Source organism: Centropristis striata, chromosome 22 (genome assembly GCF_030273125.1).
Source record: "Centropristis striata isolate RG_2023a ecotype Rhode Island chromosome 22, C.striata_1.0, whole genome shotgun sequence".
NCBI lineage: Eukaryota > Metazoa > Chordata > Actinopteri > Perciformes > Serranidae > Centropristis > Centropristis striata.
In genome coordinates, this window is record NC_081538.1 from 4,618,663 (window position 1) to 4,645,196 (window position 26,534).

Consider the following 26,534-nt stretch of genomic DNA (forward strand, 5'->3'; position numbering starts at 1 on the left):
CATAACAGGAGGGTTAATGTTTTAAATTAAACAAGGGAAATGCTCTGAATACAGTGCAGATCTCCAGCAGGTGTGCCTCCCTCTCGACTCCACTCCTAAACAAAATAACTGAATCTCATTCAGTTATCTCTCTCCCTAACAAAAACAACAAAAACAGGGTTTTATTCATCTTGTATCATGTCTTCCTTTAGTAAATCATAACATAGTGGGTATAGAATTAATCTTTTCTATTTCTTATTTTATGTGGCACGACACAGGCCAAAATGTGGCAACAGACAAGGTAAGGCTATAAAGGAAGATAAAGAAAAGGCTAAATCGTCACAACTGAGGATTGTTTCAGCTCCAGTTAACCTTCTCCCACCTGTACAGCTCACATACTCACCGCCTCCACCAGACTGCCTGCGCTGCCGTGACACAGTGAGCTGGAATCTTTTCCCAGTAGCGAGGGCACTGTGAGCGACACCGGCCGTGGTGGTCTTTGATTGGACACTGACATGCTGGGGGTGGGGCTAGGACTGGGCACCCGGCTGTTCCCATTACTGTCGCTATACCTAGGACCAATTAAAATGAGTATTATTATTACTTTTCCTACAATATCATCATAGCTGCTATTTGGACAATTGTGTTGTGGGAGTTCTTTTCAAGATACTTTCAAGAGTCTTACCAGGGCCCACAGTTGACAGAGGGCAAGCTGGTATTGAGCTTTTCATGGGAGTTGGAGCCCTCTAACCTCAGAGAGGGCACTCGCTGGTAGGAGGCATCGCTGCCTTGAGCTAGAAACAAAGACAGGAGAAGCAACCGTTGGAAAAAGTAACATAACTGCACACATAACTGCAACATAACAATATGCACTTTAAAAAAATCACTATTCCACAATCAGTGACCTGTTTTACCTACTTTAAAGAAGCAGTGTGTGAGTTTTTAATGGCATCTTGCAGCTAGGTTGCACATTTTAGGTGACTATATGCAAATGAAAACATGGATGTGAATATTTGATTCCATTTATGGCATAAATGGAATCAAATATTCACATCCATGTTTTCAGTTAGTTCTTCCACCACTGATCTTCTCTGCATACATTTTATGCAGAGAAGATCAGTGGTGGAAGAACTATTCAGATTCCTGCAATCAAAACTTACTTAAGTAAAAGTACAAAAGTATCAGCATCAAAATGCTCTTAAAGTATCAAAAGTAAAAAATATATTATTAGATTATTTGTGTTGATGCATTTATGTAAGCAGTGTTTTAATTTAGTAAATATAGGGCTCATTTTCATTACTTAATATACAGTTATGAGGTTTATTTAATAAAAGGTCTCATCACTTTAAATTGATCATGTTTTTTATGTTAAATCTTGACCTGAAAAGTAACTAAAGCTGTCGGCTAAATGTAGTGGAGTAAATAGTACAATATTGGCCTCAAAATGTAGTGGAGTAGAAGTATAAAGTTAAATAAATAGAAATACTCAAGTAAAGTACACAAATCTCAAAACTGTAGTAAAGTAAGTAAGTAAGTAAGTAAGTAAGTAAGTAAGTAAGTAAGTAAGTAAGTAAGTAAGTAGTAAGTAAGTAAGTAAGTAAGTAAGTAAGTAAGTAAGTAAGTAAGTAAGTAAGTAAGTAAGTAAGTTAGTAAGTAAGTAAGTGGGTTAGTAAGTAAATAAGTAGTAAGTAAGTAAGTAAGTAAGTAAGTAAGTAAGTAAGTAAGTAAGTTAGTAAGTAAGTAAGTAAGTAGTAAGTACAGTTCTTGACTAAATGCACTTAGTTACATTCCACCACTGGGAGATATCCCCTAAATCCTGCACACTGCTCCTCTAAATAAAGGTATAACTGCACTTGCCGAGGATATTTAGAGCAACATTTTTGCCAGTGCTTGACAAACAGCTTTTTTGGCCTTAGACATGTTGCAGATGATGCAATGTACCTGTGGGACTGCCTGGAGGCGAGGAGCACAGCCGGCTGAAGAGGGTAGGTGAGTGACTCCTTCTTAGCAGAGGACTCAGCCCTGCGACTGCCAGAGCCTGGAGGAGCACAGAGCAGAGAGGCGGTGTGAGAGAGGAGCAGGAAAGGGAGATTATGTCTGCAGGGAGCTCACATTATGTATTTACAACCTGTCTATGTGCATCCAAGCGAGAGAGGATGTTTGTGTTTATTTTGTGCGCATCTTCTACCTGATGATGTACAAGGTGTAGCGGCACCGCTGTCTTCTGGGAGACGTCTGGCCTCGACTGTCTTCGGAGACACTCCAGATGGAAGGATGATCTCCGCACTGACACAGGATGTAAAACACTATTAAGACCAGCTTAGGGCTGGGCGATATGGCAAAAAAATGATCATGATATATTTTTCCTCATTCATCTCGTCCTATCTCGATTATTATCACGATTTTTTACATTGTTTTTAAAACTACCAGTTTTAAAGTATCTATCACGAAAAAACTAGAGATGTGTTCAATATTTTATTAACATTAACAAGTAAATAATAAAGCAAATAAAATAAGATGAACATAGAAAGACATATAAACAATTTTAACTCAACAGTACAACAAATGTAGAAAAATATAAAAAAAAACACAGTGGGGCTACTTTACCATCCTGAGTGTTTTTGCAGGTATGCAAGACCCAAAATAAACACATTGTGAGATTTGTTGTTCGAAAGCCCACGCTGTTAATGTTTCGCTAACTTGTTTATTGAAGTTCCATTCAGTAATAGCTTGTTTCTCTGAAGGTTTTCATATGTCCCATGCTACTGAATACACCATAGCCGTTCCGACGCAACTGAATGCACCATACGTGTGAATTGCTGTGCTGTGAATGTTAGTTTTCCCTCGATACAGCGGCGGATAGATTGTAATTTCCTTTGCTCGTTCCCAACATTCGCCTGTACCTCCCTGGTTTATTATTCCAAGTCATGGCTGACATCTATTGCGCTGCCCTCAGCTCTGCATTTAGCTTCACGTTCAGCCTTTCTGTTTACTTCTCCGGCAACGTACAAACGGAGCAGGAAAAGATTTGGTCCGATTGGCTGTTGTAACACACATTTTCCAACATGTTTGATCAGTTAAATATGCTCACAGCTGATCACCGTAATTGAGCTGAAATTTCTCACGATCACTTATCGCGATCATATAATTGCCCAGGCCTAGAGCAGCTGTTTTAATACTTTTGAACAGTTTTTAGGAAAGGCATGTCTACTCACCCAGAGAAGTGGGGCAGAGGAAGACTCTCCTGGGAGACTGCCACCCTCCTCCTCCTCTTCTGTCTTCTACCTCCTCTCCTTCCTCCATGGGAGTCAACTGCTTACATGTTTCGTCATGATACACCAGCCTAAAGATTACACACAAGGATGATTTAATAAAAGACAAACCCCAAAACTAATAAAACTTAGAGATGAAAATGACGAGTTTGTGTTCCAGCAGTACATGTCAGAGGACAGTGAGTGGTCGTCCTCTCTGTCATCGGCGTAGCTCTCGTCATACGTCTCCTCCGTTGACCCTTCACCTCTTCGGATGATTGGCAGACGGCTGTCACTTGAGTCCGAGCTACCGACGAACAAGCAAGTACACAAGCGAAACAAACAAAATGAACAAAACGGAGACCACAAATGGAAAAACAAGTAGACAAAATAGGCAGACAGACGTGAACGCAAACACACAGAAAAAAAAGAAGCGGCTGATTAGCAAAGAGAAGCTTCGAAACAGAGACTGAGAAAAACCCACTGAGGCTTGTAAGAGAAGGAGAGAGGAGTAGGAGGAAGAAGAAGAAGAAGAAAATAAAAAATAGCTAGAGGAAAAGGAGCAGGAGAAGCAATAGGAATTACAACTATTTTGTTAAAGCAAAACTGTAAAAAGCATCGAAAGGCAACACCTGGAATATGAGAAGCTGATAGCTCAACTGAGGTGCAGACATCTTTAAAAAACAAAGATTGGGACGGACAAGATAATGGCTTGTAATAGACCAGTATTATAATCTAGGCCCAGTGGGAAATTAAACCTGTACTTTTTGTGCTGTTCTCATCATTTAAAATGAAAGCCAATAGAGTCCTGGAATCAGATGCTGTCCTTCCTACTCATGTCTTAAGAAGTGGACACAGAACCTACAGTACATTAACCTGCATACAATTGTGTTAGCAGCAACACAAGGAAGTCATAAAAACCTTTGTCGAGTGTTTGTTTTCCAAAGATGTCTTGCCATCCTTTCAGTCCACATCTGTCTCATACTCCAGGTTTAAGCTTTAAGGAGACATCCTGACATTTGAAGTTTAATCTTTTCTTCACTAGATAGTTAACAAACTGCTTAGCTTGCACTTAGCAATATCCATTATTTTACTGATGGGCACTCACAAATGGAAAAAAACTATTACTGTACTGCCTGGTGAAGAAATACTAAATTAAATTTCTAAATGTCGAGATGTCCCTTTAATCAACAGCTCTTTAAGCTGCTCCACAGCGCACTCTGGGTTAGAACAGCATTTATTAAAAACCTGACTGTTCTAAATGGGTTTGATCAAGCTCACTACACTTGGCAGCATTGTCCTGTCACAGAATCAAGCAAATCCAAAGAGAGAGTGCTTTGAAAAGCTTATACTGTACTTTGTTTTGTATTGTAACACTAAGTTCTTCATCACTTACTGTCTCTACACAGTGAATGAGTTTAACTCTCTAAATTAACTATGACAGATCTGTCTCCAAGGCTGACCTTCTAGGATCAAAACATTTTATATACATTAATATAAGTCCAAAGCAGAGATCAAATGATTATTGTGCTACTTTACATTTAGCATGATGCCCTTGTTTTGTCTTGTGCTGTAAATCAAGTGTAAATCCTTTACTTTACAGCGGTACGCTTCATTACTGACTGGAATATGTTGAATTTAAGTGACCAAAATGTTGAATATGTGTTTAGTTTTCACAAGGTTGTGGAAGTGCAACGTTACAATATACACGGTCGCCCATAAAGTTGGAATAATTTTGTTTTCAGACACAATCCTCCGTCAATTGTGTTTTTTAAAATTTTTGTTGTGATATTTTTGGAAGAGATTGATTAATAAAGTTTTGATATACACTTTATCTGTCAATAATCAATCACACTGTCAGAGTCGTTTCATGGAAAGAAAAAAAAATGTATTCCAACTTTATTGGCCACCGTGGAGTTGATTTAATTTATTTTGAACAAATGTGTTTTTATTAATTATTTTTATAATATTTCATTAAATGTATATATTATTCATTTCGATAATTTCTTTAAGATCTTTTTAAATAATATTGTTTAGTTCAATTCATATATGGTTCAAGACAATCTATTAAAAAAAAATAAAAAATACATGATGTTTTTAAAGTCAGTGAACATATCCATATTGACCAATTATTTTTTAAATTATTTTTGATATAATTAAATAGATGTCATGTTATTACTTGAGTGTAAAGCTTATCATGTGTCTAAAATGGAAAATGTTTATACTCTGGGGAGCAGGTATCTACTCAGTGGATATCATCTTTTTAGACCTTGGACTTTTATTATATATTCCTTATAAATATTTCTTGTGTACAATTTTGCTGCTAAATAAAATGTGAGGAACCACTAAAACTACTAGAAAATCCCCCCCAAGGGACCATACATATCAAAAGCAAAGTTCATAACACAAAGAGCAGAATATAGGACAAAAACATACATATTGTCTAACCCAGACCTGCCATACAATAGCAGAGAACAGCGGCAATAGGAGCCTTTGATAGGAAAGGTTTGGCCTTGTTGCACCAAACTATCTATCCACAGCTCTGCTAGCAGATTTTATAGAAGCAGCATAGAGCCTGGCTTTTGCAACCAAAGCATTATGTGCATAGCAAATCTCACTATAGCACTCTGACAGCAATGCCATTTTATGTAGCATTATGAGTCCTTTTTGCACGCAGTTAGGGGACTAACACAACACACACGCACACACGCACACACACACCATACACTTTCTCTCTCTGTCCCCTGGCAACATACCGCATGAGGGTGTCATAAAAACACGTCCTGCTTGCCACGAGAGACAAAAGACAGGGAGAGAGAGGAGGAAGGAAAAAGAAAGTGAAGGAAATAGAAGAACCATTTATGTCTGTATGTCGTTTATTATGTTTACTGGCTAGTTTAAAATCTGTGATGACGGTCGGGAAATGAAAGACAGACTAATAATTCTTGCCTCAGTGCAAGAGCACATAAAATAGCAAAGGAGAAAAAGACTCCAGTTGAGTAAGAGAAAAACATGTTATACACTTATACCAAAGGTTGTGTCCTGCCTTCACTCACCTCTTTGGAGGAAAGCACCACGCAGATCTTGGCAGCAGGATTGGGGTGAGCGGCTGTCCTGTGTGCCCGTCCACAGTGCTTATGGACGGGCTTGGGAATCGACTGATGCCCTGGGTCGTCACCCCGACCATGCCGGTGTTGTTTGCGTTGTTGATGTTGGCATTGGAGCCAGATGAAGAGTAAGAGGAAGGGGTGAAGGTGGTGGAGTCCATGAGCTTCTCATGGGATGGGCTCTCGCCTTCGCAAGGGGAGCCCTTCTGGCTGATGTGCAATGGACGCTGGGTAGTAAAGGACTGTGGGAAGGAACCGCGGCCGTCGCTCTGGTTGTAGTAGTTGACGTGGTTGCTGAACAACCCACCCGTACGCTGTGGGGTGAGAGGAGAAGAGGGTGAAGGAGAAGGGAGAGAGAGACAGTAAAGGAAAGATGATAGAGAAGATGAGAATCATGGAAAAGACAGGAAATCAAAATAAAGCTTAAGTCAATATATCTTTAGATCTTACTACACTCAAACACTCAGTCAGAAGTACCTCTATCACATTCACTGCTAGCAGCAACAACATTTGAATCAGCCAAGATGGAAATGCAAAGCAAAGGCCTTGTGTCGCAACCCAAGATGAGGTTGTATTTGCAAGCTAATCTTGAATCTGAAATTTATGTTTTAACTTAGACGGACAGACATTTGTACAATGACATATTAGGGCCATTAAAGGAAAAAAAACAGACCGGGAGATGGAGCTAATATTTATAGAGATTAAAGCTGTACATTGAGGAAAATTACGATATTGTCTTTGATTATTAAGTCATACACTTTCAAGAAAAAAATGCAAAACAACCCTTAGAAAACAGTGTTTTTTGTGTGTTTTTTTCCTCAATCACTTAACTTTGCATGACTTGCTATGTTTTATGCCTGCAGTGCATTTCCTTATTAAATTAGACTTTGTAATTGGATTTAGCTTTGAGGAAATACTCCTGATTTTAGCCCAGAATCACCATTTATGAAGAACTAATGACTTTATAATCTCAATAAATATTCAAGTTTTTTCCGTAAATTTACAGCTTTAATCTCAGAATTTTTTTCTCCTTCAGCTCGTAATTTTTAACTTTTTTTTTTTAACCTACAGTAGCCCTGGTGCACCGTGGTGCATTTGATATGGGAGCAGAATGATATTATGAGACTGGATAAATCAGGCATTAAATCTCTTAAAGTTAAATTGAGTTTAAACCAGCTATTTCAGTACATTTGCAGCAGTAAACAAGTGCATGAATGTTGCAATAACATTGAAAATGGATGGTGATAACTAGCATAACTCACCCTTTAGCGAAGAAGTGTGCATGTGTGTGTATAGTTAATGTCAGAGGCTTACAGTTACAGTGCTCAACTGTTGTTTTTACTTTCAATTTAAACTTTAGTTCAGTAGGTACTGTGGTTGGTAGCCAAGCTATGTGGTGGAGAAATGAGGCTTTTTAAATGTTTTATTTAATTTCTGAGCACATGCAAGCATGACTGTGTTTGTGCATGGAGCAGTAATGTAGCTTCAAGCTGGGCGCTGATCATCTCTCTCTCTCTCTCTCTCTCTCGTTCTCGCTCTCTCTCTCTGGAGAGTGAGTGAGGGTGTGTGTATCCAACCTTTACCCTGAAGATATCGTCCTCGGATGCAGCCGACACCGGCTCCTTTAGGCCTTTATCCAGCTCCTCCTCCACGGTCAGGTCTCCAGAGATAGCCCTCCGAATCTCTGGACCGATGTCATGCAATGTCCGCAGGCCCGCCTACACACAGACCAAACACACTCAAGAGCTGCACTTACATGGAATAACACAGTGACCAAAATGTTTATTTGGCTGTCAAAACATCCATACAAAACATTTTTTGCAGTTAATTCATGACAACAAGCCTTCTACATGCAAAACCTTTGTATGTTTGTGTACCTGCAGAGAGAGGGCAGTTTTGGGGGCCACCTTGGCAACCAGCCCTTGTTCTTTCCTCTTCTTGAACTTGCGGAAATATTCTTGGATGAGGAAGGTGGCGTAGAACTTCCCGACTGTGACCTCATCATCTACAAAAAAAAAAAAAAAAAAAATTACATTTATGCTTAAAATAATGCCTTCTCGTAATTTTCAGAAAAGCTGTTGCAAGGGATGCTGCAGATATTTTGGTCAAAGAAATAAAAGAAAATTATAAAAATAACTTCTTGAGTATCAAACTGTGTTGCAGAGTATAAATACCTCCAGCAGGGGGCACTACTTGATCCAAGAGCTTCATGCTGGTTCTCTTCCATATCTTCTTTACTATTGCCCTCAGTTCCTCATTGGCCTGCTCCAGGTTACCTGCACACACACAAACAGTACACATACTGTAAGGTTTGAAGAAGTATTTACACACTATATTAACACAGAACCTGCCCAGTGTGAGGGCCCCAATGCAGGTGTGTTTGTACATATGTCGACATCTTTCTCTTTAGTTATTTTAACATTTAAAAAAAAAGGATTTGTCTTTTTACTGTATCCTTCCTTGTTAATAGTGACATTTCTTACTGCTGCGGAGTGCTTGGAAGCCTTCTTGTTTATCCTGCATTCTTTACTGCTTTTCCAAGAGCAGCCAACACTGGATTGAACTACGGTCTTATACAGCGAGCCAGCGGTGGAAAAAAAGTATTCAGATCCCTTACAAGTAAAAGTTCTGGATTCAAAACTTAAGTAAAAGTACAAAAGTATCAGCATCAAAATTAACTTAAAGTATCAAAAGTACTTCAATACCTCTTCAAAAGTTATGTAGAATGGCCACACTTTTATATATTTCAAATATATTATTGGATTATTATTATTATACAATGTCTAATCACATTAAATTTATCATGTTTTATGTTAAATCTCGACCTGAAAAGTAACTAAAGATGGCAGCTGAATGTAATGTAATGAGTAAAAAATACAATATTTGCATCGAAAAAAGTTACAATAAAAAAAAAGTTACATAAAATAGAAATACTTAAGTACAGTGTCTGTATTTGTATCTATTGGACAATGTATTGTTTTTGCATTTAACATGGAGTCCAAGGATTACCAGGATTTATATGTGCCTGAAGTGTTGTTATTGTGTTTTGTTGGGAATAAAACAGGGCAACAAAGTGAGAGTCAGGACAACTTGATGCTGCAGCATTAGGCATTTCAATATATCATTCTGATGTGTGAAAATTTGGTTAACATAAAAGCTGTTATAACTAGAGCTGCTTTCACGCATTGCAGCCAAATTAATATTGGCGAGTGCAGCCGAATGCCCAGGCTGCACTGAGCACTGTTGCAGCTTTACCTGTATCCAGAGTAAGCAAAGCAAGACCACCCACCCTAACTGCTCCAGTGCAGCTGCTTACTGGCCATTAGATCAGAATGTGGTTGTACTGGGCAGCTTTCAGGTGTATTAGTGTGCAACTTGTACCTGTGCATTAGAGTGTTCATGTGTGTTTCTGTTACCTTCTGTCTTGATCCTGAGTGCAGTTCTGACCAGGGCGAACAGCGTGGCGTTGAACATCACTGTTCCATCGCTGTTCAGAGGCATGTTCATCGACACCAGCCGCTACAGGAGAGAAAACATTATGTTTAAATTTCTCAATGAAACAGGTACATTTCCTATGCAAACTGTCGGCTGCCAACATCTATTGGCAGCCGACAGTTTGTTGGAAATTAGCAGACAGTGGTTTGACACTACGGTCACTATTCATTTTCCTCTGGAGAGATGTCAATGTCTAAATATCTAAAATATTTACTCTGTACGATCTGTTGTCGACGTGCCATTTGAGTCACTGTGGAAGGTGTTATGAGCTGTCGATATGTCATCACATCGATATCACAAAGACACATTTCTGTATATTTATCACACCTGGCAAATAGAGTGATTTAAATAAAGCAGCAGTATAAATTCTGAATACTTCAATTTGAAAGCCTGATAAAATATTTTGTATATTTTTTGCAGCCTGTACATCATGTTTGGGCATTTTTGGGACCATGTGTGTGTTTATGTTTACCTTGCAGGCAACCCTGTGCGGACAGAGCTTTCCAAAGCCGAGGGGAGGCTGGATTCTCCGCAGAAGAGTCACCACATCCAGGTGCTTTATCCTCCCCCTGGAAACAGACGGCACATTTTACTGACTACCTACACAACCACTGCAGATGAATGACACATTTTTTTGCATGATATAGTGTAGTTAATTCTCTGTAAACTTACTTTGCTTCTGGGTCATATTCAGCCCAGATCCTCTTGAATTCATCAAGATGATGTGGCCCCAGGATCGACCAATCACGTGTCAGGTAGTCAAAGTTGTCCATGATGACGGCCACAAACAGGTTGATGATCTGAGGAGATTCAGGAATCAGTTAGAAACTACAAGATTATATCTTACCTGTTTTAAATGATAACATCATGCAGTGAATTACTCTAAAACCTATTTAATGTAAAATTTAATGACTGTAAAACTTATGTTTGAAAGGAATAATTCTACATTATGTTAAAATGCAGTATTTTATTCAGATTTTTAAAATATTTTTCCTTTATTTTTTTCTGTATATTTCTTATATAATGTTATTCGTACATTTGTTATCCCTTTATTATGCAAAATACTTGTTGTAATTTTTTTTTACAGTTTGCACTTAATAGATAAAACAATACAGAAAATAATAAGAATAAATGCAATAATTAAAAAACTCTATTTTTTTTTTACAAATATAAAAATATATTGACAGAAATATAGGAACAAATAAATGTAAAAATAAAAATATTTATAATTATTCTTTTATTTTTTGTCTTTATATTTAAGCAATTATTTATTATTTTATTTATTTATCTTAATAGTATAAATATACTTACTTATAATTTTTTTTATTCCTCTTTATATTTCCACATTTATTTTCTTAGCCTCCTTCCTTTTACATATTTATTCTTATTTTATGGCTTTTCTAAGACATAGATATATTTAATTTTCCTTACCAGTAATTGATTATTACTGTAATCTTATCATATATTGTTTTTAAAGCCATTTAAAAGAGGAACATTAAAAATCTACATTTTTTCCCTCTCTCCACATACTCACCAGAAAGGCACAGAGCATGTAGAAGCTGACAAAGTAAATGATGGCAAAGTGGCTCCCACAGTCCTCGTGGGCCGTGTTGTTCTCATTGGTTGATCCTTTCTCACACGGCCGATTGGGCTTGCATGCCAGCATGATCTCCTGCCATGCCTCACCTGTTGCACATCTGATAGATAGACATGCATGCAAACACCCACACAAATACGCACACACGTTGACACAGATAAACATGCAAAAGTATACAGATACATTAGAAATACACGTACATGCATAGATGTGTGCATGTGTGCACCCATGACACCAGCATGGGGTCACATGTGCATTTATGCATTAACACACACACAGATGCATGGATGCGTGCATGTATGCGTAGGGCATACAAGCATATAAAAAACACACGCACATAGATACAAAGACAGAAAGGCAGACACATAAAAACAGACACACACACATAAGCACAAGTGTTAGTGAGAAAACCATAAAGACTAAAAAAACAATCACATAATTATATCCTGATGCACAGAATATATAGAGCAACAGCAAAGACATGTTATTTCCTATAAGACCTTGTCCAAACTTCTACTGTCTTCCATTCTGAATACTTCAGTACTATCAAGCTTCCTAACTCTGTCATCGTTTTTGTGGGCTTTGCTTTTATTTAAGTGTTGACTCTTTGCAGTACGAAGTATCCAAGAATCCCGTCTCCCTGAATGGAAGCTCATTGCTTTGATATATTCCATGAAGGGGTCAGTGCATAGAATATGAATAAATAGAAGAGATGTTTTTTGTGATTTTATGGCAAAATGACTAGAAAAATAATTTATCATACCTCATCTATCCTTTCAGTTTCTGTGTTTTTTTGTCCCCTGCATGGAATCTTACCATCATCGCAACCACACAGCACAGAGAGGTTTCTGAGACCGGATCCAGGCGCTTAAATGTCCTGATGACTGAAGAAGGTGTTTGCAACAATTATCAGCTAAATACCGAGCATACAGGTGCACAGATAGCGCTGATGTGCTGCTAAGTGGGTGGTGAGTCTATGTCAGATCTTTGTTGATATAATGGGGATCAGTGTTATATATTAGAACGTTTTAACTTCTGGCACGGTGGCAGTAACACGCTCTCATAGTACAAAATGACAAAACATTATCCCACATTGGCTCTTGTGCAGAGTCAAGTCACAGAGTCGGTTTGACATTTACAGATATCCTGGCATTTAATTAACCCGCTGCTGTCATAAAATGTCAGTGGTAACCTCTGCAGTAAAGTATAAAATGCTTTCCAGAGTAAATGGAAGAGAGAAAATATAAGAGATCAAAAAGGGAAAAAGAAAATTATTGTTGTTGACGTAACATTAAAGAAGAACAGCAGAATGATTTTGTCTAAAGAGCAGAAGATGCTGACTTTTAAAACAACGAATAAAAGGGTAGATATTAAGAAAAGTGGGAAAAATTTGGAAGATGAGAGAGAAAACGAGGAGCGCAGTCATCTTCCTCACCTGAAGAGCAGCAGCACTGCCTGAGGGAACGTCTGGAAATTGTTGTTCCTGTTGATCTGCGTGTTGTCCCGCAGCGCTATCTTACCAAACATCTGCACAGGAGGGGGAGGAAGTAGTCACAGCACACAGGATATGACGTCAGCATTGACAGGAGGAAGTGATTGCTCTCTGGGACAATCACAATTAGAGGCCGCTGTCCCTCTCATCATCAGTGATACAAACACTTTAACAGCTTGAAGGAGAGACAAGGAGGAGGAAGGAGGAGAGACAGAGACTAGCAACAGCTAGAAGAGGAAGAGTAGTGGAGGAGAGAGGGACGACGTGACCGGACGGGAACTCTGCATGACAAGACTCCGGGAGGACAGACACAGGATGGAGGCCAGCTGGAGGAGAGAGGGAGAGAGAAGAAAACACAACACAGGGAGGGAAAAAAGGTGACGAGACAGCAGCTTACCTGCATGCCGATGACAGCGTATATGAAGAATAGCATCACTATAAGGAGAGCTACGTAGGGCAGAGCCTAAAGAGGAGAGAGACACTTTAGTGACAAGTTGTGTACAGTTTTATCCTGCACCAAGGCTGGAGTCCATTCACTTTCATTCAAATTGCACACATCCAATTAGTGTAGGAAATTCTTGTGAAAAAGTAACCACACACGTATGTCTTTAGTTTTGTTTTTCATTATCAGGTGCAATATGAAACATGTCTTGGTTCTTTATGAAGTGAAAGTGAACTGTTCTGCAGCCCTGTGTGGCACAACACCAAAAACAATCCAGGACAAATCATCTGACTTAGGAGTGAAAAACCTCAGTAAAATACAAACTGCTCTCTGAGTTAAGCCAGGAGTCCAGTCCCACTGTTTTGTAAATGAAACAAACTTGGCAACAGGGGCCTTTTCCATATTCACACACCTGGGACTGAGGTGGGATTGGACCGTGTGGGACTAGCTCCTGGCTAACATTACCCCTGTGACTGGGGCCAAATCATGATGAATAAAATGAAAAAGTAAAAGTTTGATTATAATATGTAGAATAATCCATTGGTAAATAAAATGAGGATAAAGGGCACTTATTTTCACAAGGTTTTGAGTGTAAATGACTAGTGGGAACAACAGGATTTGAAACTGGTCCAGTATTGACCATTAGCACTGCAGCTGCCGGGCCTCAGTGGTGGAATGTAACTAAGAACATTTACTCAAGTACTGCACTTCAGTAAAATTTTGAGGTACTTTATTTTATGTAACTTTATTCTTCTACTCCACTACATTAAGAGGCAAATATTGTACTTTTTACTCCACTACATTTAGCTGACAGCTTTAGTTACTTTGCAGGTCAAAATTTAACATAAAAAACACAATCAATTTAAAGTGATTAGACTTTTTTTTCTCTATTAAACTTCATAACAGTATATTAAGTAGTTAAAATGAGCCCTATCGTTACAAAATTAAAATGCTGCTTAGATAAATGATACAAAATACAAATGATCTAATATTGTATTTAGAATATATAAAACAATCTGAGTCCATTCTGCATAAAGACTTTTGGTACATTTGTACTTTTTTGCAGGACTTTTACTTGTATTGAAGTAATTTCACAGTGCGGTATTAGTACTTTTACTTAAGGGATCTGAAATGCTAGTAATGTCCACTAAAAGTGGTTGTTTTTGCTACTGACAGGCTCAGATTGTTATTATTAATGTCTGACAACAATATAGAAAGGATCCTCCAGAGAAAGACAGGAGAAGTTCTTCTTCTGAAAGATTGTGAGAGGTGACTTTTTGCTGAAAGATAACAGCTGAAATGTGAGTGAGAGCCCAATAAAGGAGTTCTTTAGATTGCCACTCACTCAACACTGGAGCGATTTCAAAAATTGTTGTCCCCATAAGTCATTTAGAAACAAAAACATGGAAAAATAAAATAAAATCCAGGTTGAAAAACACTGAAGTTCCCCTTTAAGTACAGCAATAAATTCATGAGAACTGCTGTTTTGAAATCGAACACCACAAGTCTGGTTTTTGCTGTATCACCAATTTTTCAAATTTCCATGACTGCACTGAAACATGAAGAGGCCCGTCCCAATTAACACAAGAGAGAGAACAGATTATTTTCCTTTCCCCGAAACTCTCTATCAAATGATTTCATTTTTTGGTGGAGTGCTTCGTTAAACTTATCTACTGCTTAAACCCGCCTACAGGGAATGGTGAGCTTTCAGGGGTTAGTAGTAGGGTGTTGGAGGAAAAAGGGAGTAGAAGAAGAAGTGGAGGGAGTAGAGGACAGATGAGTAGAAAAGAGAAGAAAATAGATTGCTGGTTAAGGTTCTTGAGTTCCTGCCTCTTTCCCAGCTTCATGTTCCCTACATCCCTCCCTGCGTCTGAAACAAGACTCCTAAACCTCCTCTCCGTTACCTCACACCATCCCTCTTTCTTTTTCCTCCTAAAGGCTAAACTGTCCCGATGTCCCACCCTTATGATTTCTTACAAAAGAGGAGGTGTAGACGAGGAGGGAGGAGGCAAGGAAAGGAGAGGTGGCTTGTGAGACTCAATCAGGCTGGATTTACACAAGAACAAGGATATTCTTTAGCCCCATGTGACTCAGACCTGAAATTACAAGATGATTTTTACAGCATTAATAACGTTAAATTATTCTATTCTGGATTTCCTCAGCAGATAATCACCTTATTGACTGATTCTAGTAAACTGGTTGTCATACTAATACTTACATATGGCAAATAAACTTCAGAATTACTGTGGAAATTCGCCTATATACGGTGAAATGTAGTAAAAATAGTACAATGGCCTCAAAAAAAGGGCTCTACTCTGGGTCACATTAGGGTTAAAGCTCCACTTTGCCTCCATCATTTCAGTCCTGTGTAAACCCAACCCCCTGCTCTAGCATGTTGTGTCCGGTTCTCCCCTCACTTGGAAGGATTTGATGAAGGTCCACAGCAGGGTCCGAATCCCTTCCCCGCGAGACAGCAGCTTCACCAGCCTCATCACGCGGAACAGCCGGAAGAAGGTGATGGAGATCCTGGCGTTCTCTTCAGAGTTCTGCAGTCCCTTTTGGTGGGGTTTGGTGTTTTTTTAGAAAAAAAAACACAGGACGCATGGGGGACACATGCAGATAGGTAAGGGAGGGAAACACACGCACACACACGTACACACACAGGTAAAGATGAACGTACAAACACATTCACGCACAGACGTACAAGTAACATTCATATGCATATTCCCACCCACAGATACATGTGGATGCAAATATGTATAGCACGCACGCACACACACACGCACGCACACACACACATACACACTAAGTTAATAAATGGAAATCTGCGTCCTACAAAATCCCATCAAAATCAACTGACAAAAGAGATCTGGGAGAGAATCGGGCAATCATGCTTTTTTTTCTGGCTTCATGGAAAAATCACATGGCAACAAAGAGATCCACAAACCTTCTATCAGTTTCCTAAAAATACACCTGCTTCAGCCTTACTTCAAATAATAGATACGTCCAACTGTGCAACCACTCAAAGTTATTTTGCAGCATTTAAAGACACATTACTGACACTTCAAAACTTAAAAGTTCTGCTGTTACTTCTACTGTACCTCGTCTCACCTCAATGCTGTCATAATCAAGGTGAAGAACACACTCTTGGATGTTGTTTTTATAACGTATTACAGGTTAATCCAGCCTTGCAATGACATTTATCAAACAAGCATTAATATACTTTATTCTAAGCTGACAGACTTACTTCTGCACCGGCACAAGTATAATAGCTGAGACCAGGCCGGAGAGATTTCCATCGACAGAGGCAAGCTCCTTCATAAATCACTGATAACAATTCACAACAGATACAGTACAGGAATCCTAGTCTGCAGGCAGATTCCTGTTTCAATAAATCATGCAGGCAGGCTAATTGTTTGTCTGTCACGGAGCAACTGGCCACCCGGAGACACAACCCAAAGATGACTTTAAAGATATTACCGCCTAATTCAGCCACAGCCAGGTTGAAAAAAAACAATATTTCCATGGGTGGTTAATCTCTTCATCTTCACTTTTTGTTTACTACGTTGTTCTAGAAATTGTTTTCACACCTGCAATAATTTTATTTGCAGAGCATCTTGCATATAATACATAGTATTTTCCCCTCTCAAGGCACTGCTATTATTTTGTATACTTTGGAAAGTTGTGGTTTATTTAAAATAGTAAAGCTCTGAAGTGCAAGCTTGAGAGGCACTGTAGCTTTCTAACTGTCTATTGTCCCAGTACTCATCCACAGGAAATAACTCTATAATGAAATATTCAGCCATCTCGCTGAGTGCTATTCTAATACTGATTTATTTATTCATGCCGCTGCTGCTCATTCTCAGCGACAAAAAGGCGGAAAAACAAAGGCAACATCAGGATTTGTGTAAAGCATGATGCAGTTAATACAGCAACTAAGGACCCAGTGTAATACAATTATACCGCAAAACAGCAGATGGATCAGGTGAAGCCTACATAAAACTAGCAAATTATCAGCAACAATAGTAACAGTAATAATGGTAACAAAAAGGTCAAAAAAGATTGTACCAGTATGCATAAAATTAAACTTTGCAACCACAGAAGTTCCATAATAAATCTGCTAGGTAATTAAATGTGACCCTAAAAACTGAACAACCTCCTATCTGACCACTAAGTCTGTTTCATGCCATTTGTGTTTTTCCAAGAGGCCATCAATTCTTTATGCTAATCCCACAGAGAAAACACAGTGTGCTCCTAAAAAGAACGAGCCATTCTCCACACATCTTACTGCAGTTTGGGATAACAGATGTCAAATGTTACTTTTCAAGAGTATAGAGAAATAACTCACCTTGTCTCTAAAATGTTCTATACAAACCATTGACTTGAAGATTCACTACATGAATTGTATTATTATATATCTCTGGGATGACTAGGAGCTGCTTGGGTACTTTTTTAAGGTAGATGTCACATGTTTTTATAGTGAAGCTCTAGTGTTGACAAGTAACCCAAGACATGAGTTGTCCCAAACTCCACCGACAGATATGCAGAAAATGACAAATCCTTCGGAGGAGTGAAAGTTAAAATTCTGCACTGCATGTAATACCACAACTGGACCACAGGGGGGACCATTGCACCATTGAGAGTGGGGGCAGTGAGCGGGAGAGGTACAGTGACAGTAAGTGTAACAGAGAGAGAGCAAGAGCAAGAGAGAGAGAGAGTCTGAATATGAAGAATAGTTTGAATTATTCAGATCCATATATATATTATATACATCCGAACAAATAGACTGATTCACAGATAGATAAGATAGACAGATAGATAGACAGTAGGCCAGTGGAGAAGAGTGAAAGGAAGAGGGACAGCGTGATAGCGTGACCGTGATGGCTTGCACTCATGAAGAAGCACTAAAGGTACCACACCCATAAGGGAAGGGGGGGGGGGAAGTTGCAAGCCACGGGGGAGGTGTGGGGGCAGCGGGCACCATGGCAAAAACATAACCACTCAGGGAAAGTCACAATACTCCAGTTACACTAGGCCTGCACAAAAACAGTGTCCTTCACCATACACACACATATACAAACATGTAAAAGTACAAACAACAGCTACATCTTTTTTACTCTGGACATGCTGCAGAAGATGACAGCGGAGCGACACAGGAGAGAGATGACAGGACGGATGAGAAGCCAAAAGTTTTTGGATCATACCATGGATGGCGTAGCAGAAGGAGGGATGGAAGGATGGAGGGATGGAGGGATGGTGGAGGAGGTAGGGAGGCGGACGAGGTTACCGTCGGAGCGTACCATTGGCCTTACCACAGGGGGGTGAGAGGAGGAAGAGGAGGAGGAGGAGGACGAGGAGGAGTCAGCTGGCTTTAAGGAAAGGCAACAAAGATCAGCACCAGAGCAGCGCCTTGATGTGTGTGTGCGTGTGTGTGTGTGTGTGTGTGTATCAATGTCTTTTTGTGTTTTATGTGAATAGTTGTGAGAATTTTGCACCAGCCCTAAAAATAACTCACACACCGACAGGCTACTGAGTCTCTGATCAACCCTCACATGGTGGAAAGGTGAAAAAAATAATTTCAGCTTGTCCAGGAGGGAGAATTCTGTAAGATATTACTGCTTATAGAGGCTGAACCCGTCCTCTGTGAGGGCCACACCAGGCTGAATCACAGCACTAGAAGATTGAAACATGTAGGATATTTAGGATTTTGGGAAATTGCTGTTCATTCCCTTGAGGGCCGAAATAATGAATGATGGTCTGGGGCAGCCACAGAGGGGAAAAGAGCAGATTGTGTACGTGTCTATGTGCGACATAAGTCTTTGTCATGTGAGCCCATGGGTTTGTGTGTGTGATGGAGGAAAGGAAAGAAGGGCGCTTCTGTAGCTATCTGTTTTTTCTTTCTGCCAGCTGAAGCTGCAGTACAGTAACAGTGGTTGAAGCTTGAGCTTAACTCAGGCTACGTTTACCAAATGCATCTCAGCATTAAAGGACAATGCCTCCTATAATATGTGTTATTCGAGCATTACTCTGACCTGAGAATAGTCATGATCCAGGTGGAATTTAATCTACTTTCAGGTCAAAGATGCATCACAATACCACAATAATAAAACACAGGAAGTTAAGATCATCTGAGAGAGTCAAAGATGATTTTAGATGCTTTTGGAAATCGGTGCCCACAAGTATTTATATAACACTGAGAAGCCCAAAAATAACAAACTGTAGGGGGACACCCACTGGTCATCTCTGGTATTACAACATTTTTACACCACTGGAGTGATAGATCAACTACAAGTTCAATCTATGACTCAGAGGCCGTTCACTCTGCTTTGGTGTTGGCTCAGTTAAAATACCTTACCACAAAATTAAATATTTTTAAGGAAGTCTAACAGAGCCATACACACAACTTTATGATCACACACATTGATGATGTACACAGAGTCATAGGTTACAATAATTTGTCATCTTACAACCTTATATTACAAGCTTGTACTCTATTGAAAGGCATAAATGGTTGAGTAAGTGGAGAGAGGCTATGTATGATGCTGTAATTGACACAGGGATTTTTAAAAACATCTACAATGTCCCTAATATGTTGCTGTATATGTCTGTGTGTGTGTGTTTGTGTGTGTACATGTCTGATGAGAAGAGCTGAGGCATTATGGGGTGAAGGGAAGGAAAGTTGGAAGGAAGGAAGGACAACTGTAGGAGAGAAGGGAGGCAGGGAAGAGTGATGGATAAAGGGAATTTAAAGATGAGTTGGAAAGATGGGCAGGAAGGAAGGCAGGAAGGACGGAGGGAGGGAAGATGGCTCTGATTTACAATAAGTGCGGACTAAGTTAAAACTGAAATATGGAAGATTGAGTGTGTTTGTTCGTGTGTATGTGTGTGAATTACTGAAACGGGTCAATTTGCTTCAATTTCTATGTGAAATCAAAGCTGTGAATCACTCATATCGTTCCTTATTATCGTATTTCTCATTATGTGACTAAGTGACATAAAGCAAATTACAGAGACTAGTATGGACTAGGAGGATCCAAACCAAACAATACTGTCAGTTTGTAAATAAACATATACTCTAGTCCCTTCAGGCTGAACTACAGTGCAGATGTGAGTTACTAGAGTTGCAGCTCATTGGATTCATATGTCATTAAAAATTAACTCGAGCTGTTTTCTCACATTGCACGTCATGTTTTCAAGCAAAAATGTCAACAGTTCAGTCAGTTCAATATGTAACATGGGTTTCTTTGGAGCATTCTTACCCTAGATTTGAGGTTTATGCCCCTTTAATGTTTGATCCACAGTTTTTTAAGTTGTAATACTGGAACGTAAAAGTTAATATATTTCATGTGTTGGGATTAAAAACATGCACTACTACTATCATCTTTTTTTTTTTTTATAAATAAAAAGCAGATAAGTGGTTGACCTCTTAGGGTACATGAAAAGCATAAGAGACCCATGTTACCCAGCTTGCATTTCCGGTGAGCAAGCAACACCGCAAACAACGAGAGAGAGGACAGAGAAAAGATAGAGATAAACATCCATAAAAGAAGAGTTAAGTGAACTGAAAAAGCTCAGAAGGAGAGGGAGAGAGATGGAGAGGAGAAGAGGAGGCATTCCGAGTAGAGAGAAAGAAAAAGAGAAATAGATGCAGTTCATACTGGCATCATCTGCAAGACACCGCTCAGAGCAAACCACTACAGATCTGTTCACACTACTTCTACTCAAAACAAAAACGTAAAAGAAACCATGTAAGATTTAAGAAGCACCCGCAGGTTGCTGGGGAGAATTAGAGACCCAGGATTAAGAAGTATTCTGATTCGATGACCACAAAAAGTGCACCTAATCTAAGTCAACAAGCACCCAACAGAGCAGCGAAGTGGGCGCACTCAAACGAGAGATTTTAGCCATTTAATATTTACTAAAGGCAAAGTGATAACATTTTAAAAGCTGGCCTGTTACTGCACTTCACTGTGTACTTAGGAATGCAATGGCAAAGAGAGGGAGCTGTTGGCAAGCTGCTGCTATTAGTTTCTAATTGCATTGCTCAGTACGTTAAAAAGCATTCACTTTTGCTTTAGTGCCCAGTAAAATGCAGTAGCAGGCTAAAATCTAAAATGTCTCTCTCAGTGACAGGGTCCCAGTTCAAAAACAGACAAGAGTTCTGACAGGATTGAGGTGCGGAGGGTTTCTTAAAAAAGAAAAAAAAGAAAAAAGGTAGCTCGGGCATCTCGTCACCCAAATCATTAAAAACCACCAGAGAAGAAAAAGGAAAAAAAACGACTTGGGGCATGCCTTTAGGTTAGAGGTGAGAGAGGAAAAATAATGAAACATTCAGAAAGAACTGCAAACCAATCAACAAAATCAATCAAACCAAATCAAAGGCAAACTCCAAACCAAAGTGTTAAGTGCAACATCAGTGACTTGTATAGATGACAAAGATGTATATCTCTGGCCCAGTAAAAAGGTGGCTAGTCCATCAGTGGTTAATTATTGTCAGATCCTGACAGAAATTGATTTTTTTCCACTCCTCTTGTTAAGTGTCTATGTATATATTTATGTATTAAACACCCCTTTTTTCCTATGCTCGCTTCAAGATCAGATACATTTGATTTCTGCAAAGAAACAACAGGGTTTTATGATTCTTTTGTGATTCCCCTGACATCAATCCCTGTAATAACTAGATAGAATTAGTGAAAACCAGTGAATACGATTTTGAAATGACCCAGTGTTGTTTCTAAGCGGCTTTGCCAGCCTCTCGTGGGGACAAATGGATTCCCCCTTTTCTAAAGGCCTGAAAAACAACTGCCAAGTTCACACCCCTGGGATACACTAACCTTATTTGTATGCCTGACCAGTGCTGTCTGAGGTGAAACACACTGCATTTCACCACGGGGGAACATACCGGTGTACACATGTGCATATCTTTTCTCTGCTTCGTGTCCTCAAACCAGCAGCAGGTTGAGGGTGTGAGAGCATTTCAGGCAAACATGAACTTAATGTTTAGGGTCATGTATATCTCAGTCTAACCTGAGACTTTACATTCATGTCTTCATGTACGTTGACTTAGTGGATGTTGATACAGTATAAATTGTGAACGAAAGAGGAATAGTGTTGGGAAACCTGCTTATTTGCTTCTTACTAAGATTTAGATGAGAAGATTGATACCCTTAATATAGCTTAGCATAAGCAGCTAGCCTGGCTCTGTTGAAAGGTAACAAAATACCAACACCTCAGATTCAAATGTATCGAAATTTATCACATTTTCCCTGGATGTTTGCTACTAGAGATGCAGAAAGTGCACCAAAAAACTCCATCAAAGTAAAAATAATGTTTTCTTCATGTGACAATCAGCTCTTTGATCAGCCTGATCATAGTATACAATTATTTTCTTCTCTGGTAAATCAGCACACGCAGCAAAACTTTGCCTCTTCTTATGCTAAATTAAGAAGAGTTCAGTCTGGCCACACTTTGCAGTTGACATGGTTCTCAGCCTATTCTTGTGCCAAAGAGCACTTTGAATATCCCATGAATAAAACACCAATTATCCCTGAAGTGTAAATACGATAGACACTCAACATTTGACTTGTGTTTGGGATATTCATTCTTATTCAGCCCCACTGTTGACCATAGGGCCTCCACGTCGATAGTAAATGAATTCATACATACATTTACATAAATTTCACAGGTCCTGAGTAAATCCATTTATGGATCAAATTGTTCCCCATGTCTGCACATTAATATTGTCGGATGAGTAAAAAAAAAAGAAAAACCTAACTTGTATTTTTCTCATTTGAATTTAAAGTTTCCCTGGTGCTTTATGAATTGAGAGAGTTTCATGACCCCTGGGTCAAAACGCCATTGTTCAAAAATGAGAAACTGTAGCAGAAATTCTGATCTTTTCAGTAAACATTTGATACAGTACCAGGCCCGGATATACCACCTTTACATATGTCATGCTATACAGTGTCCATCATGCCAGGGGAATGGACACTATCCCCTGTGGCAATGACAAAAGATCAAATAAATGTGAAACCAAACCAAGTGCTGAGACAATGCAATAGGTTCTATTGGCAAATGCAATAGTTTTTGATGCTATTGATGCTCAGCAGACTGAGGCACGAATACCAATCTGAAGCGCTTTCAAATGTTAGAAAATCCATACAAAATAATGCTAGAACTAAGAGAACAAAGATTTCATTGCAGCCTTGTTACACTGCTGAAGATAAATGTGCAGGAATGGAAAAAGGCAACATCGATAACAAGTTGTTCTGCAGCCTCCATTTTTATAAACTATGAATTTTAACATTTAAAAAATAATATGATGGAGTAATGATGTTAGTTCCCCAACAGGCATATTAATTATGATAGAAAGTGACCATGTCAAAGGGGTCAAAGACGTGTTTCATACCTTTTAAATTACACAAATACTTCTCAGGGCACTATGCTCTGTCTTGATTGCGCTACATCTGGCTTTTTTCAGCCGTCTCTTAAGTTCAAATGTGGTGCAGCTGAAGTTTCCTAATCATTTGAAAGCATGCGAGATGGGTATCGGCACTCTGTCTGTTTGTGTGTGTGGGAATGGCAGAGCAGGCAGGCAGGAAGGGAGGGAGGGAGTTGGACTACTTACGTTAACCTCAGTGATCGCTATGTCAACAATGCTACCCACAACTATCAAGGCATCAAATGTGTTCCATGCATCAACAAAATAATGCTGCGTAGGGGTGGAAAGAACAGAAAAAAAACAACAGAAGAAAAAGGACAGAACATAAGACATTTAAAAAAATGGAAGAATGGAAATTAAAGGAGAGAGGAGAAAAATAAGATAAAAACATTATATACATGAGCATTGGAGGTTTTTTTTTTTAGTCGGAGGAGAAAGGGGGAAGAATCAACAAAATTTTAAAGGCAAAAAAAGAAAAGGAGGGGCAGTCTGAAAGAGATGGACAGCTGAGGAAGAGCAGCGGCGATCGGTCATGCTTGTCCATGAGAGGAAAATGTCAACAACAAGAACAACAGTAAAGAACAAATTGCAACAAAATCACAACAAAAAAAATGCCCCTTTTGCTGCAGTTATAAAAAAATGATGTGTGAGTCTGTTTGTGAGCGGTCAGTGAGTTAGTTCAGTTAGTTAGGGAATCAAACCTGAGGACATGTCACAGTCTGACAAAAAGTGAAAAAAAAAAAACAAGAACCCGACAACATCTGAGATACTGTTAGGGATAAGGAAGGAGCACGCAAGACAGAAAGCCTTTGTGTTCAAAGCTAAACCCTGCCTCTGTTTCCTCTGCTTTTTAAGAAACCCAGGAAGAAGCTTGTTCTTGCTCGGGAACCTTTGAGGTTGGGGGGGAGGGGGGGTCCCCTGAGTAGCAGCGGCCATCTTGGAGTTAAGGATGGAGGGAGAGAAGAAGGAGCAGGAAGAAGAAGAAGAAGAAGAAGAGAGAGAGATGAAGAGAGAAAAGACAGCACAACACAGAAGAGCCACAAAGGAGAGGAGAGTGGCAGGAAATGAAAGATTCAGAAGAAGCAAAGAGGGCACAAGACAGAAAAAGAGAGAGAGAGAGAAAGGAGGAGAGAGGGAGTGACAAGGAGAATGAAAGTGGGCATCGTACTTACGTTGATCTCACTGAGAATGACGTCTATTATGCTGCCAATTACGATGAGGAAATCAAACACATTCCAGGGATCACTAAAGTACCCCTACACAGGATGAGGTGAGCAAGAGGAGGAGGAGGGTAAGAGAGGTAGGTTAGAAGGAAAACAACATCTGCTGCCACTTCGCAGCCCTATTAAGGTGGTATGAGGTTGTACAGTACACTGAGGAAACAGGAAAAAAATCAGCTGATGAACCAAAACATGAAAGGACACATTTTAATTCTAATCAACAGAATTAAATTGTTTCCTCTCCAGTATCTATTCATCAAGTGCAGCTGAAGTTCCTGCTCTGTTACAACGTGTTAGATGGCAATTATTTAAAGGGACAATTCAGATTTTTTTTAAAAGTGGGGTTGTATGACATACTCATCCACGCCATCAGTTTAAGTGTGTGCTATATTTAGAGTATTTTCATCGCTTTACCTCACCGTCAGACAGCCCTCTTTAAGTTTACGTAGGGGAACTGAAGCTATTATCTATGCTCTTTTGAAAGCCACCAGACTCCTTTGACAAAAACAGTGATTTTTAACTCCTCGCCTTGATCCTTTAGTTTGTTTATGTTATTGTGTGACTTTGGTGTATTTTTAGGATGCTACAACATGTTTTCCTGTGTGCTTCTCCATAATATGGGAACTAACACACGCACACACTATGGATAAGAACCTCATATAACCCCACTTCAGTAAATCTGAACTATCCCTTTAAGTCTTCCACCTGCGTCTTGGGGCGATTCCACAATACTGTTGCAGTGATTTTAGTGAAAGCCCACTTTGTTTGCTTAACTTATTCAGGGCAATTAATCACCAGCAGTGGTACAAAGTGAGCATTTATGAAAAACATTCACATACCTTCAGGCCAAAACAGTATTATTTAGGGTGGCAAAATTAAAATATATTATATGTACTGTAGGAGGAAAGAGCTGCAGCTTAGAAAGCCCGTGTTGTGTTGTGGTGTACACACACAGCTTTAGTATACTTGAACTTGGAGAGACGGCCAAGATCTAACAAGGGTAATTTGGAAACTGGCCTGGCACATGGCCTTTTCAGAAACATTTCCATATACTGTAAAGCAAATTACATCTCATTCAGATTCTGGCTGATTGTTTTCCCACAGTGCATTCAGATTTTTTCCTTTTTTTAATCACTGTGGGCTAGGAAGGCTAATGATGTTACCATGTTTGTGCCAATATTGTGCAACAAGATTAGAATAAATCTGTTAGTTATTGTACGGCTGAAGATGGTTGGAAGTCAGGGCAGGGGAATTAGAAGCATCACTGATAGGAAATGAGATGTGAGGGCTCTAACCTATTAGTCTTATTTTACATTGACTATATACTGTAGCATACCTCCACAATAACTGCATAACTTACAAAAAAGTATGTACCGTACAACCAAATACCACTAAATTATTTGCCTCAAACTGCTAAATTGGCAGACATAAAAAAGCTGCTAAGAAAAGCTACTGATCTATTTTAAGCTTCATCATCTGTCATCTGCAGCAGCGGAGGTATCATCATTAA

The 26,534-nt window shown here is 39.3% G+C and overlaps 1 protein-coding gene across 1 annotated transcript in view; it reads right to left on the reverse strand.

The window, feature by feature from the left end:
- The window catches only part of cacna1c (calcium channel, voltage-dependent, L type, alpha 1C subunit), a 226,639-nt gene that overhangs the window by 5,015 nt on the left and 195,090 nt on the right, over positions 1-26,534 (reverse strand). The window contains exons 32-51 of the mRNA XM_059325882.1: positions 24,977-25,060; positions 18,664-18,732; positions 15,781-15,918; positions 13,319-13,384; positions 12,865-12,956; positions 11,367-11,529; positions 10,505-10,632; positions 10,305-10,401; positions 9,754-9,856; positions 8,512-8,613; positions 8,215-8,342; positions 7,915-8,055; positions 6,287-6,651; positions 5,987-6,013; positions 3,418-3,537; positions 3,195-3,322; positions 2,168-2,265; positions 1,921-2,017; positions 665-773; positions 383-551 (exon numbers count right to left, since the gene is read on the reverse strand). Of these exons, the coding sequence (XP_059181865.1) occupies positions 383-551; positions 665-773; positions 1,921-2,017; positions 2,168-2,265; positions 3,195-3,322; positions 3,418-3,537; positions 5,987-6,013; positions 6,287-6,651; positions 7,915-8,055; positions 8,215-8,342; positions 8,512-8,613; positions 9,754-9,856; positions 10,305-10,401; positions 10,505-10,632; positions 11,367-11,529; positions 12,865-12,956; positions 13,319-13,384; positions 15,781-15,918; positions 18,664-18,732; positions 24,977-25,060 (2,424 nt within the window). The remainder of the gene's footprint in view (positions 1-382; positions 552-664; positions 774-1,920; positions 2,018-2,167; positions 2,266-3,194; positions 3,323-3,417; positions 3,538-5,986; positions 6,014-6,286; positions 6,652-7,914; positions 8,056-8,214; positions 8,343-8,511; positions 8,614-9,753; positions 9,857-10,304; positions 10,402-10,504; positions 10,633-11,366; positions 11,530-12,864; positions 12,957-13,318; positions 13,385-15,780; positions 15,919-18,663; positions 18,733-24,976; positions 25,061-26,534) is intronic.